General features: G+C 42.2%; 1 protein-coding gene across 1 annotated transcript in view; it reads left to right on the top strand.

Moving 5' to 3' along the window:
* Positions 1–305: 305 nt before the first annotated feature.
* LOC135938585 (frequenin-2) overlaps positions 306–12,383 on the top strand; it is a 102,438-nt gene continuing 90,360 nt past the window's right edge. Inside the window, exon 1 of the mRNA XM_065482313.1 lies at positions 306–585. Coding sequence (XP_065338385.1) covers positions 522–585 — 64 coding nt within the window. The 5' untranslated portion in view covers positions 306–521. The remainder of the gene's footprint in view (positions 586–12,383) is intronic.

Here is a 12,383-nt window from a genome sequence, read left to right as displayed (position 1 = left end):
TATAGAAATTTTAATTCAGAGAATGACGTTCACTTCCCTAGCTGCGTTGGCTTTTTCCATTCAGTACATAATATTTGAAAAACATTATCCTGTAAAACTATATTTTGACGTAAATTTTTAAAACTTACGTACAGTCATTAAATTTGCTTTTCACTGTGGCTTAGACCCTATAACGCCCTCACTGATTACAAGAGGGTTGAACTGGGGTGCAGGCAGGGTTGGAATAATCGTCGGTTTGACGGTGCTGCCTCGACTGAGCGCTGCTCGAGGTGCGTGCAGCGGCGCTCAACGGCGCTGGCATTTCGAGTGGGTCACTGAGTCGGGCGGGAGTAGTGTAGTATCCTGGACGAAGCCGGCTCATGCACACGATGAAGGAGTGAGTGCCTGCTGCCGAGCGCTGCCAGAGAGCCGAGTCTGCCGTCTTTCTCCGTCGCGCCCGCTGTGCCCCTCGCACCTTTGGCCAGTGTCGAGGTAGAGCCGACAGTCGAGTTTGTCCTGCTGCAGTCGTCGTCGTCGTCGCGATGGGCAAGAAAAATTCGAAACTGAAGCAAGACACCATCGACAGGCTTACGTCCGAAACATACTGTGAGTACAACTAGCGTATTTTTCTCCCAAATACTTTTACTGATAACTATGCGTGTATGTTTATTTGGTTTGGAATGTTCAGCTCAGCTGGGCGCCAGGTATTCTTTCCGGCGTCCGCATTCACATGTGAGACGCAAGGTAAATTATTCCGTGCGGACTTTCCTTCGCGCATCATTGCTCGGAGGCAAGGTGAACGCCAAACGCACGCTTGAATGAAAAAATTCGTGTTTTTGATACGTGGAAATGTATATGATATCATTTACCGTCAATAAGCTAGAGGAAAAATATTGAATTGTAATGCTGCCAAATAATTATCGTCGCTTATTGTTTAATTTGTGTAGATTTTGGGGCCACGCAAAATGACTGTGCCACAGACATGCAGATCTAAAGGGTTAATACGCATCATCGTGTGTTATTCCTGTCAAACTTTGAAACGGAGACGATAAGAGCACCCACGCCGAAAAATCGTTAGGGCTAATAGAAATGCGTTCCTTCAAGCAAAACAATTAAATTCTTCAAATAAACGAATATTTTTAGAAGTTTCCACTGGCCTTTAGTAAAAGTAATATTATTAAAAGGTCGTCTATGGCAACACGAAAACACTAGCAGTAAGCACATATAGTTTAGATTCATTTTGTAAACCATGAGCTGATATTAATGTCATGTACTTATCTGCTCGCCTGTTTGTTAGTGTTTTGATGCTACAATATCATTTCTTTTAAAAATGTGCTTATATAGCTAGAGCGATTTCAAACAAACAAGGATATTATTTGAAATAAACTTTGATAGCGATAGTGAATAAAAAATAGAATACCAATCATACGTTTTTGTTTCGTAAATTATCAAAACTTGACAAATCAAATAAAGCTCTTCAAATTAAATATTTTTCAAACAATACCAGTTCAATGATTTTTAGTTCAAAATCTCCTCCGACTTAACGCTCTGCTAATCAATAAAATATTTCCACGTCATATTTTAACCATTAACAATAAAGTTTAGGGTCGGCAAATATTTGACGTCAGTAGTGAGTAGGACCCAAACTATTTTCATTTTATTCAGAAGTGCGGGGTGAAAGGAAAGTCCGACATAACTCTGCTGAATACATTATCACACACGATTTAATACATTTTAAACAGCGTTTTGACGTCACAATTGTGGTCACGGCCAAGCCGCTGTCGTTCAAGGCGCAATCAATTCAGACGGAACCAAGTGGGAGTATGTAGGTACCTGACATTATTTATGCCTGGGGTGATCTACACATCTTTAATAAAAGCATTCACATTTTACAACAAACACTACAATCTGTAGTTAAATTGGGCAATGTTTTTTTTTAATGAAAACAATGGTGTTATTTGCTAATTTGCTTATATGGCTTATATTAATAAAATATTTCATAACTAGTCAAGAGTTTCATCTCTGCGGGGTGCATGATAAAACTCAATTCAAATGAGAGAAAGAGCTCCTTCGCGAGATGAGGCATCCGCGGAATTCGAGTCGCCTGCATGCCAATAGACTAAATTGAATTTTGCTGGCTCGGCGGTTGCTGCCTCGAAATGCGAAAATTCCCGTCTTCGTCTTGCCAGCTCAAAAGTTGATTGAAAAGTTTTGTGTGCAACGAAACTTGCCATTCTTTTTACAAATAACCACAACCACTCTAACACATTTCATCGCTCTGATTTTTTAACTGCTGCTTGTTATTGGAAATAATGCAAAAATGTGGCGAAATCTGGGTTTTAAAGTGTTCATTTTGTAAAATAACAGTTTTAACTTTTAAGAATGAACTATCCAATATTGGTTAATATTACACTCCAAGAACTAAAGATATTGGCTGAAATGTATGTTGTTATCAAATTTGGCATCTTTTCCTCTTTTTAATTGGATTATTTTGTAATGGAAATAGGTTAATTAGGGGTGGTAAAAGGAAAGCCTAACAGTTAAATTACAGTCATAATTTGATTAAACGTGATGTTTATGTCGCAGGCCATCAATTTAAGTCCGGCTATTTTTGCTGGTAAACTCTCGAGAACTCATTCAACTATCAATTACACAGACAAATGGAGAACAATTAAGCTGAAATTATATTAATTGAATCCTCTTTACCTACAACTTGCATTGCCTTCCTTATCTGCGACGAATGAAAAAAAGATGACCCAAAAATCACATAACTAGCTGCCTCAGATGCTGCAATTGATGTCTCATTTTTTTGTTGGCAAATCAAGAGCTAATAAGACGAAGAGCGAAAAAGATATGAACTTGCACTTTGCATTGATTTGCCTGCGTGCGGCGGCCGCGGAGCAGAATCACGCGATCGTAAGCGGTCAAATGTAATCATTCGTGTGCCAAAGCGGAGGAAAATAAGACAGGGAAAACACACTTCGCGTTTCACCGCAGTGCGTTTGGAATATGCAGCCCCTCTAATTTGAATATCATTGACATTTCACAGCGGAATGCGCCGAAGAGAGAAAGAGCGGAGCCAATTTGCATGAAATTTCCCGTCTTGCAGAGAGATGTATGGGAGGGCGAACGTCGGAATGAATATTTTCGTCTTTTGCCTTATTTAAGTGCGAGTCGGGGCCCCGCTGGCTGCATATTTTGCATTCCCTGCTGACGTCACACTCTTAAATTATAGTAGCACAGTGCCAAATTACTCGTGTTTGTTTTCCTCGCCGCTTTTGGAATTGAACCAGAAACGGCAGTACCTATGAGCAGGAATCTTCTGATGTCAAGATATCGAGGGTTGGAACGATCTGGTCAGATTAAAATTTTCCAATTTGTGCGTAACTCGGCGTTTTCCCATTCAATATGCAATGATTAGAGTATTGAGGTGAAATGACATTTACATCTTCAACACGTCTCTATATGTTGGTTGGTTGGTTAGCTAGAAATAGTGCTGCTGACACGTTTCTGGCAACGGCACAAAGCGAGAGCGAAAATCTGCGTGGAAACCTCGGTGCCGGCCGAGAGTAATTAGATTTGCCATTATTTTGAGAAGTTTCGCCGACGGCCAGAGGCTGCAGAAGGCTCTTTCGGAATTGGGGCCTAATAGCATCAGCGTCACTTGGACCTGGCATATTGCGGCAGTGCTCACGCGTCCAGCTAGCGTCCGACAGCCAGCACAAGTGTAATTTCATTATCTTCCTAACTTTGCCGACTGACCGAGAGACCTCCCGTTAAATTGCCGTCGCACAGACTGCATCTGCATCGCAGGAGAAAACTTGCGTCTTATTGATCCGTTTGACTCAAAAACGCATGGTTAAGTAGTGATTCGGTTGTTTTCAAAAATTGAAACTATCTTTTCCGAGCGTAATTTATTCGATGCGGTGTTGAATTTAAAAACGTATTTTCAGGCTAGAAAAATATTATATTTTAAATTAATGATCAGTTGATAACTTTTATCTATTGTAAATTAAGTTTTTTTTAAATCTAAGATTGATTTCTTTCAAATAGTCAGCTCAAACCATTACGAGATACGCTTTGACACATTTATAATATTCATTGCGACTATCGCACATTTTCGCTTGGAACAAAATACAAAATTAATTAGGAGCCATCTTGATTACGCCGACAGCAATTTTATTACTATCGATCAGCTCGAAAAACTCATTTGTTGCACGCGGAATAATTGTGACGAAATGTTTGCCAACCTGCGCCCATGTTTACACATTCACCGATTCGAACGTGAAATGTAGAGCTCGAATAAACAAATACGGAGAAAAACCTTCCAACAGGAGCACGAATTTCAACACTCATTTCTCCGCCCGCCGTGAAACACGTTGGTTAAATTAAACGAAAGCAGTGAATGTGCTCGCGCCTTTTATCAAATTTGCTTTCCATTTTAATTTTTCACACAACGGTCCAAAAACTCCTATGTTTAACACCATGATATCAATCAAGAAAACTATAAACGGACATTTTGATAAAGGGGAAATAATGTTTGTTGTGTCGTTCGTGCGATTAGCTTGGCGAGCTTTTGATTTTAACCTTGCTCGTATCTACGCCAGGACGCCAGGCCATTAATATTTGACTCGGTTTGAACGGTGCATGCGTGTCAAAAGAAGGACGAGGAGCAAAACGTGCTCGATCACACGTAAATCGAAAGAAGAGTTGAATCGGCGGGCCGGGAACAATTTGGCTGCGCTGGCAGCGCGGAATTATTAATGAGACATTATCTGAACGACGACCATCTGCGTTTGTTCGCATCGGAGTTCGTCGGGCCGGAAGAAATTGGCTCTTTGGTGTTGCAAGTCGTGGTATTCCCAAAGGCTATCATAATGGTTATTGGGACTGTAAAAGCTACTAAATTTAATTAGTGTCTTCGATGCAGGGGAGGGATAGTATTCAGCCTTCAGCCAAAGTCACGAAGGGATTGCTCTATCATATTTTATTTTTCATTGTTAATTTCGTGGGCCATTCCTTTTGACTAAGAAATTGATTAAAACGTAAATTTTAATTTAACTTGCTATTTTACCTCTGTTGAACCTTAAATAATAAATTCTATTTAGGTACCTTGGTTGCATATTTTTGTTGTTTCTGCGTTAGAAAATGATTTCGAAACAAACAGAAAGCAAGGGACTTGTCGAAAACTTTTATATCTTTTCTTTTTTATAGTTGCATGTGTTTGGCTTGTTAAATCCTGGAAATCATATGTTTATTATAAGCCTGAAAGCAAGTTATCACTTTGAATACAACTTAACATAGTGTTTCCTGAGGGGAAAATCAATGCAGGCAGGCACGAACTGAATTAATCGACAGGTATCAAATATTTTGCCTCTGTTATGCCAATCGGTCGCGATTGATCGGAATAAACAAACACACGTGATTAGACGAAACACCGCGGATTATTGCTGCAAAACAATCTGACGAGCGAGCGAGCGGTGGACGGTTGAGGCAGGGTTCAAAGCGAGCGGGCCAAAAATAAACGGATCGCCCGCAACACGGCGATGATTATGCAAATACGAGTGCGCTCGTACACATTACCATTCAGTTTCGAACGGTGTCGGTGGCGTACAAGCGACCGGTGCGCATTTTAATTGAGCCAAACCGGTGCCAGCCGCGGCCAAATCGAGTCAGCCTTGTAATAGGATTCGATTAGTTTGCCTCGCAAATACACACAATGTCAGGAGGAAAACCGAGCTGCAAATTTATCACAAAGAAAAGAAACACCAACTTTTGCTTCATTAATAATCTAGTGAACCGTGCGTGCTGAAGTTTGCCTAATTAATTGGATCTTAAATCAGGAAGTAAATTCATTCATCAGAATAAAAGATCCAGACGCTTTTTTCTGTTTGGCGTGCTACAGTTGACTTTTTATTTCAATCAATTGATTTTTCTTGGTGCCAATGAGTCAGTTCAAGATGTAATTTTGTAGGTCTGTGTCCTTTTCCTATGCAGGAGGAACTGCCTATTATTAATTTATTTTCAACCTTAATTAGAAATAAAAATAAAAACAAGGTTAAATAAATTTCATTCATAAGATAATTTAACTGATCCTCTTTGGCTGGTCCTTATGTCCAGAAAATTTCTTCCTTCAATCTATAAAAAAATTAAAAACACACATTTTTTATGTTGTTAAGTTATAGTATTTTCCTAGGAAAAATGCCAAATCGTGCCTATAAATTAACTCAAATGACAGTAAAATCCTTCACCGGGAAAAATTAATTGCTACTTGAATCCAACAAACTGAACCAGAAATCACTTTTTTGCCGTGAAGGCAACAAATAAATAATCTCCCTCGAAATACATTTTGGTGGAGAAAGTAAGCCGAGTTGGCGCTATGCATCGTTAGCACGTCGCAACAATGAAAAGCCGCAATAAATCTGCAGGCGAAGAACAAAAAGGAGAGGCATATCGGCAGTTCCGTCAATTATTTTTAGTAGCTGGCTCTCATTGGCAGGGTAGCAATCGCGGTGGCGGCTTGCTGGCAATTCCATCCACGGCAGGCACGCAACAATTGCAGCCGCCGCTGCTTTTAGTGTTTCCTCGTTAATTGCTGCGCGCGCCCTCGTTGCCGTGCCACGCTCGCGATTAATGAGAGAAAGAAAATTCGACGCGGCTCAATATAAAAATGAATGTGCACCGAGGGCATCACCGCTCGAGCGCGCTTTTTCTTTTCACTCTCGGCGCGCAGTGATTCTTCCATTTCGGCTTTTGTGTTTGCCTCGCCCCGTCTCGCAACTGCTGCCGCTGTGTTTGCAAAAGGTGGGCTGCCTGCTTCGCGGCTTGTCTAAACTCGGCCGCGAGCCCGCGAAAAGAGCGCACAACTCAAATACACACAAGCTCTCGTTCGTTCGCAACGAACAAACATGTTTCTCGACGAGAAACTCGGGTTTGTGTACAAGATGACTGCTTTATGGCCTCCATGCGTGCGTGCCGCAACGAAACTCAAAAGGAACAATTTCGAAGTTTGCATATTATGCCCAACTTAGTTATGGGGTGCCATACGTTATCCTAAAAATTAATGTCCTAAATCGAAAATCATACAATGTCCAAACGTGCCATGTCCTAAATTTAGTCTACCGACATTGTCCTAAAAATTATCTAAGAAAGACTAAGAAGAAATTGTTATGATCTAACTTTTCTTTTGCACTTTGTATCCTTTTGTTCTGGTTCAAATGTTTCTGTCGCGGTGCTCAACAAATAAGCAACCCTTGTTGGTCTTTGATAAAATTATCATAATCAACTTGGTTGCATAGCGCTCAGGCGTTAGGACAACATAAAGCTTCTTCAAAATGTCTCAAAATTTTGAGACCCTAAGTTTTTGTGTGTCAGCCTGCTGTTCTAAAAGTTGAAAAAAGAAAATTAACACTTTGGACCGTAAAGAATTATCCAAAATTCATTAACAAATTTTGTCCACTGCTATGGCCATTTTATATTTTTTTTTCAGCTGCCTTTACTAGGGCCAAATCTCAGAATTCTACGACTGAATTTGTATATGCCATGTTAATTTGATATCGATGTAGCCATTCCCAAGTAAGTAAAAATGACAGGATTGCCTCGATATTCACTATGAGTTCCATTGTGACAATTGCCCACCTCGTCAATGGTGTGTGGGTACACGCAAAAGGTATGTCCGGGATGAAAAAATGTATACCAGGTCACCAAATTGAGCAAAGTTTTCTGCCACAGAGCACCATAAACAAACGAAAAATCAATAAGCCCCTGGGTTCACGTTTCCACTACACTGGAACGGCCAATCTGATTGAAACCCGAGATAACGCGACACACAAACAAACAGGCCAGCTTATCATTGAAACGGACTTTTGTCAGCCAAATCAGATAAAGTCAAAAAACCGGTGTACCGAAAAAGCGGCCGATATGGACTTTCGAGTGCGGATTAAAAGGCGGCGTTCAATTTTATGGCACTCAGACTCAGTGCTGACGACGCGTGTTTACGCGCTGGAAAAATCACACACACATATACGCTGAGAGTGGGAGTTTATACGTGCATTCGGAAACGAGTTGAAGAGGCAGTGCCGGGCGTCGCTCGTGAGCGAGTTGATCAAAAAGTGCCCTTCAGCCTCTAGAGGAAATCGTAAATCATTTCCGCTGGAAAGCTTTCTGCGAACGCACTCTGGACGCTCTCGCTCGCTCGTTCGCTCGCTCGCTTGCTCTGGCGGTCGGTCGGCAGGACGGGCGACGAGTTGAGTGGTTATGCTGCCCGCATGACACATGTGCGCGGCAAAAAGCCTAGCGCTGCGAAACGTAGGCGCTCTCCGAATATCAATTTATCTCGGTGCGCGGCGAATTTTATGGATGCAATCAATATCGCTTGGCAAGAGAGAAAAACTAAGGAAATCTGTCGTGTGGTGACACATTTTGCCCTCTTCACCACTGACGCCTGCCACTTTAAAGATGCTCTCAGCCTTAACACTTATATTAGCAACAGTTTGCTGCACACACTTTCGCACCGTGCACTTACGGTGAATACCACGTGTCCCGCGCGTTCAACGCAGTGAACTTTCAGAAATATTGAATGACATGGGTACATCTGTGGAGGTTTTTTCATCGTGGAAAAATGAGGTCCGAAATTTTCTCCAGGTAAAATCAATTGATTCTCCATCACAAAATTAACAGAAATATTTAATATTGAAAAAATGATTCGCTTTGATGAAAAATATCAATTGTTGGAAAGATGAGATAGTTGAACTTGATTCAAGGCAGCACTACATAATTTCTGGCTTTCACAGCAGGATGGGTGACCCGCCTGGCTGCCGGCTGCATAGTTCTAGGCAAACTCGCTACTTGCTGGTTTGCACCTTTCCAGCATGCGCGATTTGGCACCACAGGACAAATGTCTAGCATTTCAAAAAGTCCTCGGTGCGGAGGCAAGAGGCAAGTGGTCCTTCAGTCGGCTGGGTCCCTGTGCGGCCTGGTGCGCCCATGTTAACCGTTCGCGGTGTTATTGGGACCCGGGTTTCAGCATTCGTGCTAGTACAGTGAGCGCCCTTTCCGGTCCTCCGACAGGGATAAAAATTAAAAAACTTTGGAGCTTCTCGGAAATTTACACGGCAAGCCGAGTTAATTTTAGTTAATATATATTTATGCCATTTTTATTTATTACAACCTTTGCAAATAACAGGGTTTTTTTAAATCCTCAAATAGTTTTAACAGTCATTAAATTGTATATTTTTTAACTAGCGGAGCAAAACGAAACAGTAGCTGAAATAATCGTCTCGCTATTATTACCATTGTTTCAATTAAATATCGCGCTGACGCACATTTAAAGGTCACCCGACGGTAAAAGCCGTCGTTTTTGTTGTGCTGAACGCTAGAAATTGACTTTTCAACGTAGCGCCGACGCTTGCTTTTATTATAGCCACTTTGGCCCAATCGAAATGGGCAAAATCCGTTCCTGGCAATAGGACAAAATCGGTTTTCCGGCCGGACGGCTGCATCACAGAAGCGGCCAGTGACAATGTGCTTCCTCCTTTCGCTCACACTCATTTGGCTTTCCGAACGCAGCATGCCGTGCAGCACGATTGTCACGCGCGCCGGCTCATCATTCGCGCGCGCTCCGCAGCCCCAATCTGCTGCTTCCAGCGCCGTGGTGCGAGTAATTGCACCCTGCCCTACCAGACACGATCGAACAGCCGCCGCGTGATTGATGAGGAAGAGCACTTTGCTGCAGACGCACATTTGTTATATCGTGTGTGTGTGTGTGTGTGTGTGTGTGCATATACGCGTGCACCTGAAATGCCGTCATTTGGTGTGAAAACACATCGATTATGTGATTACCGTAAATGGAAGAGTGTGATTAAAAGTCGGAATCGCCAAGCTGGGCACGTTCTGCCGCGAATGATTCAGACAATGCAATCCATTTTTATTTTCAAAGCTATGTGAGGAGTAACGCCAGAAAAGAAAATCGAAATTATGCGAGATTTTAGGTGGCTGGAATTATATTTCTTGTGAAACACAAACCTCCTGGGAATTGAATTTTTTTCGACAGGAACTGATATTGTTCAAAACGAAATTAGTCCCATAACGGACTTGGAATATTATATATGCCTGAACGAGAAATTTCCTAAAAAAATTAAATGGAAACCAAAATATTAAAACGGTCAAATGCTGAACACGCGGATTTAAATTCAGTCAATTTGAAACATTGGGCAGTCTTCTACAATGCAATGAAGGGAACATGCCGACAAGACACATTCTTGATGCTACCCTCTAAAAATATTTAAATATTATTTTAATGAAATTATTAATATATTCCTAGCTGTTCGTTAAATGATGTCAACAAAAGCTTTCCTCGGTCAGAGGGAAACTATTTTATGTGTGAACTAATCTATTATGCGATTACTGCAGATGGAAGACTGATTAGAAGTCAGAATCGTGAAACGCGCCCTCTCCGCAGTCCGCACTGCTCTGCCGTGAATGGTTCGGACAACGGAATCAATTTTTTTTCAAGCGCGGGGAATCCGTCACTCGCGAAAGGAGCCTTCTGTTTTCCGAGTTCTCAGATCCAATAAATGCCAAACTCGGGGCAGATAAGAGAATTGGCCACCGAATCAAATAATGCATTTTGGCGGGTTGATCGATTTCCAGTGCGATGCAGGCGAGGGTTGGTCGGAAGTCTGAACGCATGCAGCTGCCTTTCCGCCACGTGTAGTTAGTATTCTGCAAATCCGCCCGAGACGAGCCGCGCCGGCAAAGTTGGAATTGATTGGCCAATTTCACAGTCCATAAGCGTGTCATTATCGATCGGCGGCGGAATTCGGCGGCACCATATCTAGCGTAAGTCGCCGATTACGTGCATGCATGTGCCACTCCACCACATCCACGTCGTGTACATGGAAAAGTACATGCACACAAGACTGAGTACATGTGCGCAACACGGCCCGTAATGATGTGCTATCTGCTTTTCGCGGAGGAGCAGGACGAAAAGCAATTTCCAAGCAGGCGGCTGGCGGGAGCTTGCGACTCTCGTTCCTTTACTTGATCAAATTCGACCCACATGTGTGTACTGTGTGTGGATGTGGCACACGCACCGACATGATAGCGAACAGTTTTAAGTGGGGCGCGGGAGCGATGTTCGCGAGCAATTTGACTGCGGCCCCTTTTATGCACGAGCCTTGTTCAATTTTCAATTCCGAAGGTAGCTCGCAGCCTTTTTACCCATGCAATGATTTTTTGTCAGTTCTTGCCGAGGAAAATTCATTACAGCGCGGTCGGAATTCCATTTTCTTCCTCGTCCTCCATATCCTACTTACAATGAAAAATGCAAAGCGAGTTCGCTTCTGCTGTGTACATGACTCTCAGATGTTTACTTCTACTTCACATCAGCAACTGACTTGATAGTTCAACAAGATAAAATAATCTTCCAGAGAAATACCTTGAAACCATCTGTTTCCGAAAGTTGTTTCTCTGAATTGGCTTGACTAAAACTTTTTCATATGATAAATACTATAAAAAGAATCTAAAAATATCACGATCAAACATCGAGAAAATTGTGATGCGGCTCAAAGGTCCTGAAATTGATCAAATCTGGTTCATCTTTGCTTTGCTGTTGCACGATAAAATTCGATCGTCTTAAATACTCTGCATCACATCAAGTATAGCAAATCCTTTACAACTTACAAACTAACAAAGCCATAGAGAAAAGATAAATTGAATGAAATTGCTTTTCTCCTTCCTACGTACATACTGCGTGTTTCTTGTGGAAAACACTAACAAACACCTCGGAAGTGTGGCATTAAAAACTAACTTTGGCTCGCAAGAAAGGCGAGAAGTTGAGAGTACAACAAGCAGAGTGCGCACGAAACAAATTAAGCGCAGGCCTCGCCTGCTCGCACTGGCATAATTTCATCTGCAGCCCGGGTAGAGATCGTAAATTAGCTGTACGAGCAGGACGCTGGCCTCGCGAGATGATACTTTTACGGCCACTCCGCCAGTTCAGCTTTCAAGTTTTAACCCTTCGCAGATGAGCACTATCTTGGCGTTGCATTCGCCTCTGCAGTCGTAAAGAAACGCGCGCGTCGAGCTGTGCCGATGCACTTTGATGCCCTTTCCCGCCTGCTCACGCCTCACGCCCTGCGAGGAAATTATTTGTCCTCGTGCACAGTAATTAAACAGCAATTGCAATTAACCCAGAATCTTATCACTCGATTATTTGAAGTTTGCGCAGCCAACTAAGTCTTCTCCGTCTGTTTGTGCAGTTAAAAGTGCAGTGATCAAGTCACGTGGAGTTAAATTGCGCGATAAACCGCCTTATTTATCCACGGCGTATTGGAGAAGCGTTTTAATTAAAACATCCCGTGTGCAGACGATTGAACTTTGGTATTACAGTTGACTTTTCTATC

Source organism: Cloeon dipterum, chromosome 3 (genome assembly GCF_949628265.1).
Source record: "Cloeon dipterum chromosome 3, ieCloDipt1.1, whole genome shotgun sequence".
Classification (NCBI taxonomy): Eukaryota; Metazoa; Arthropoda; class Insecta; order Ephemeroptera; family Baetidae; genus Cloeon; species Cloeon dipterum.
This window is presented reverse-complemented; position numbering and strand designations above follow the sequence as displayed.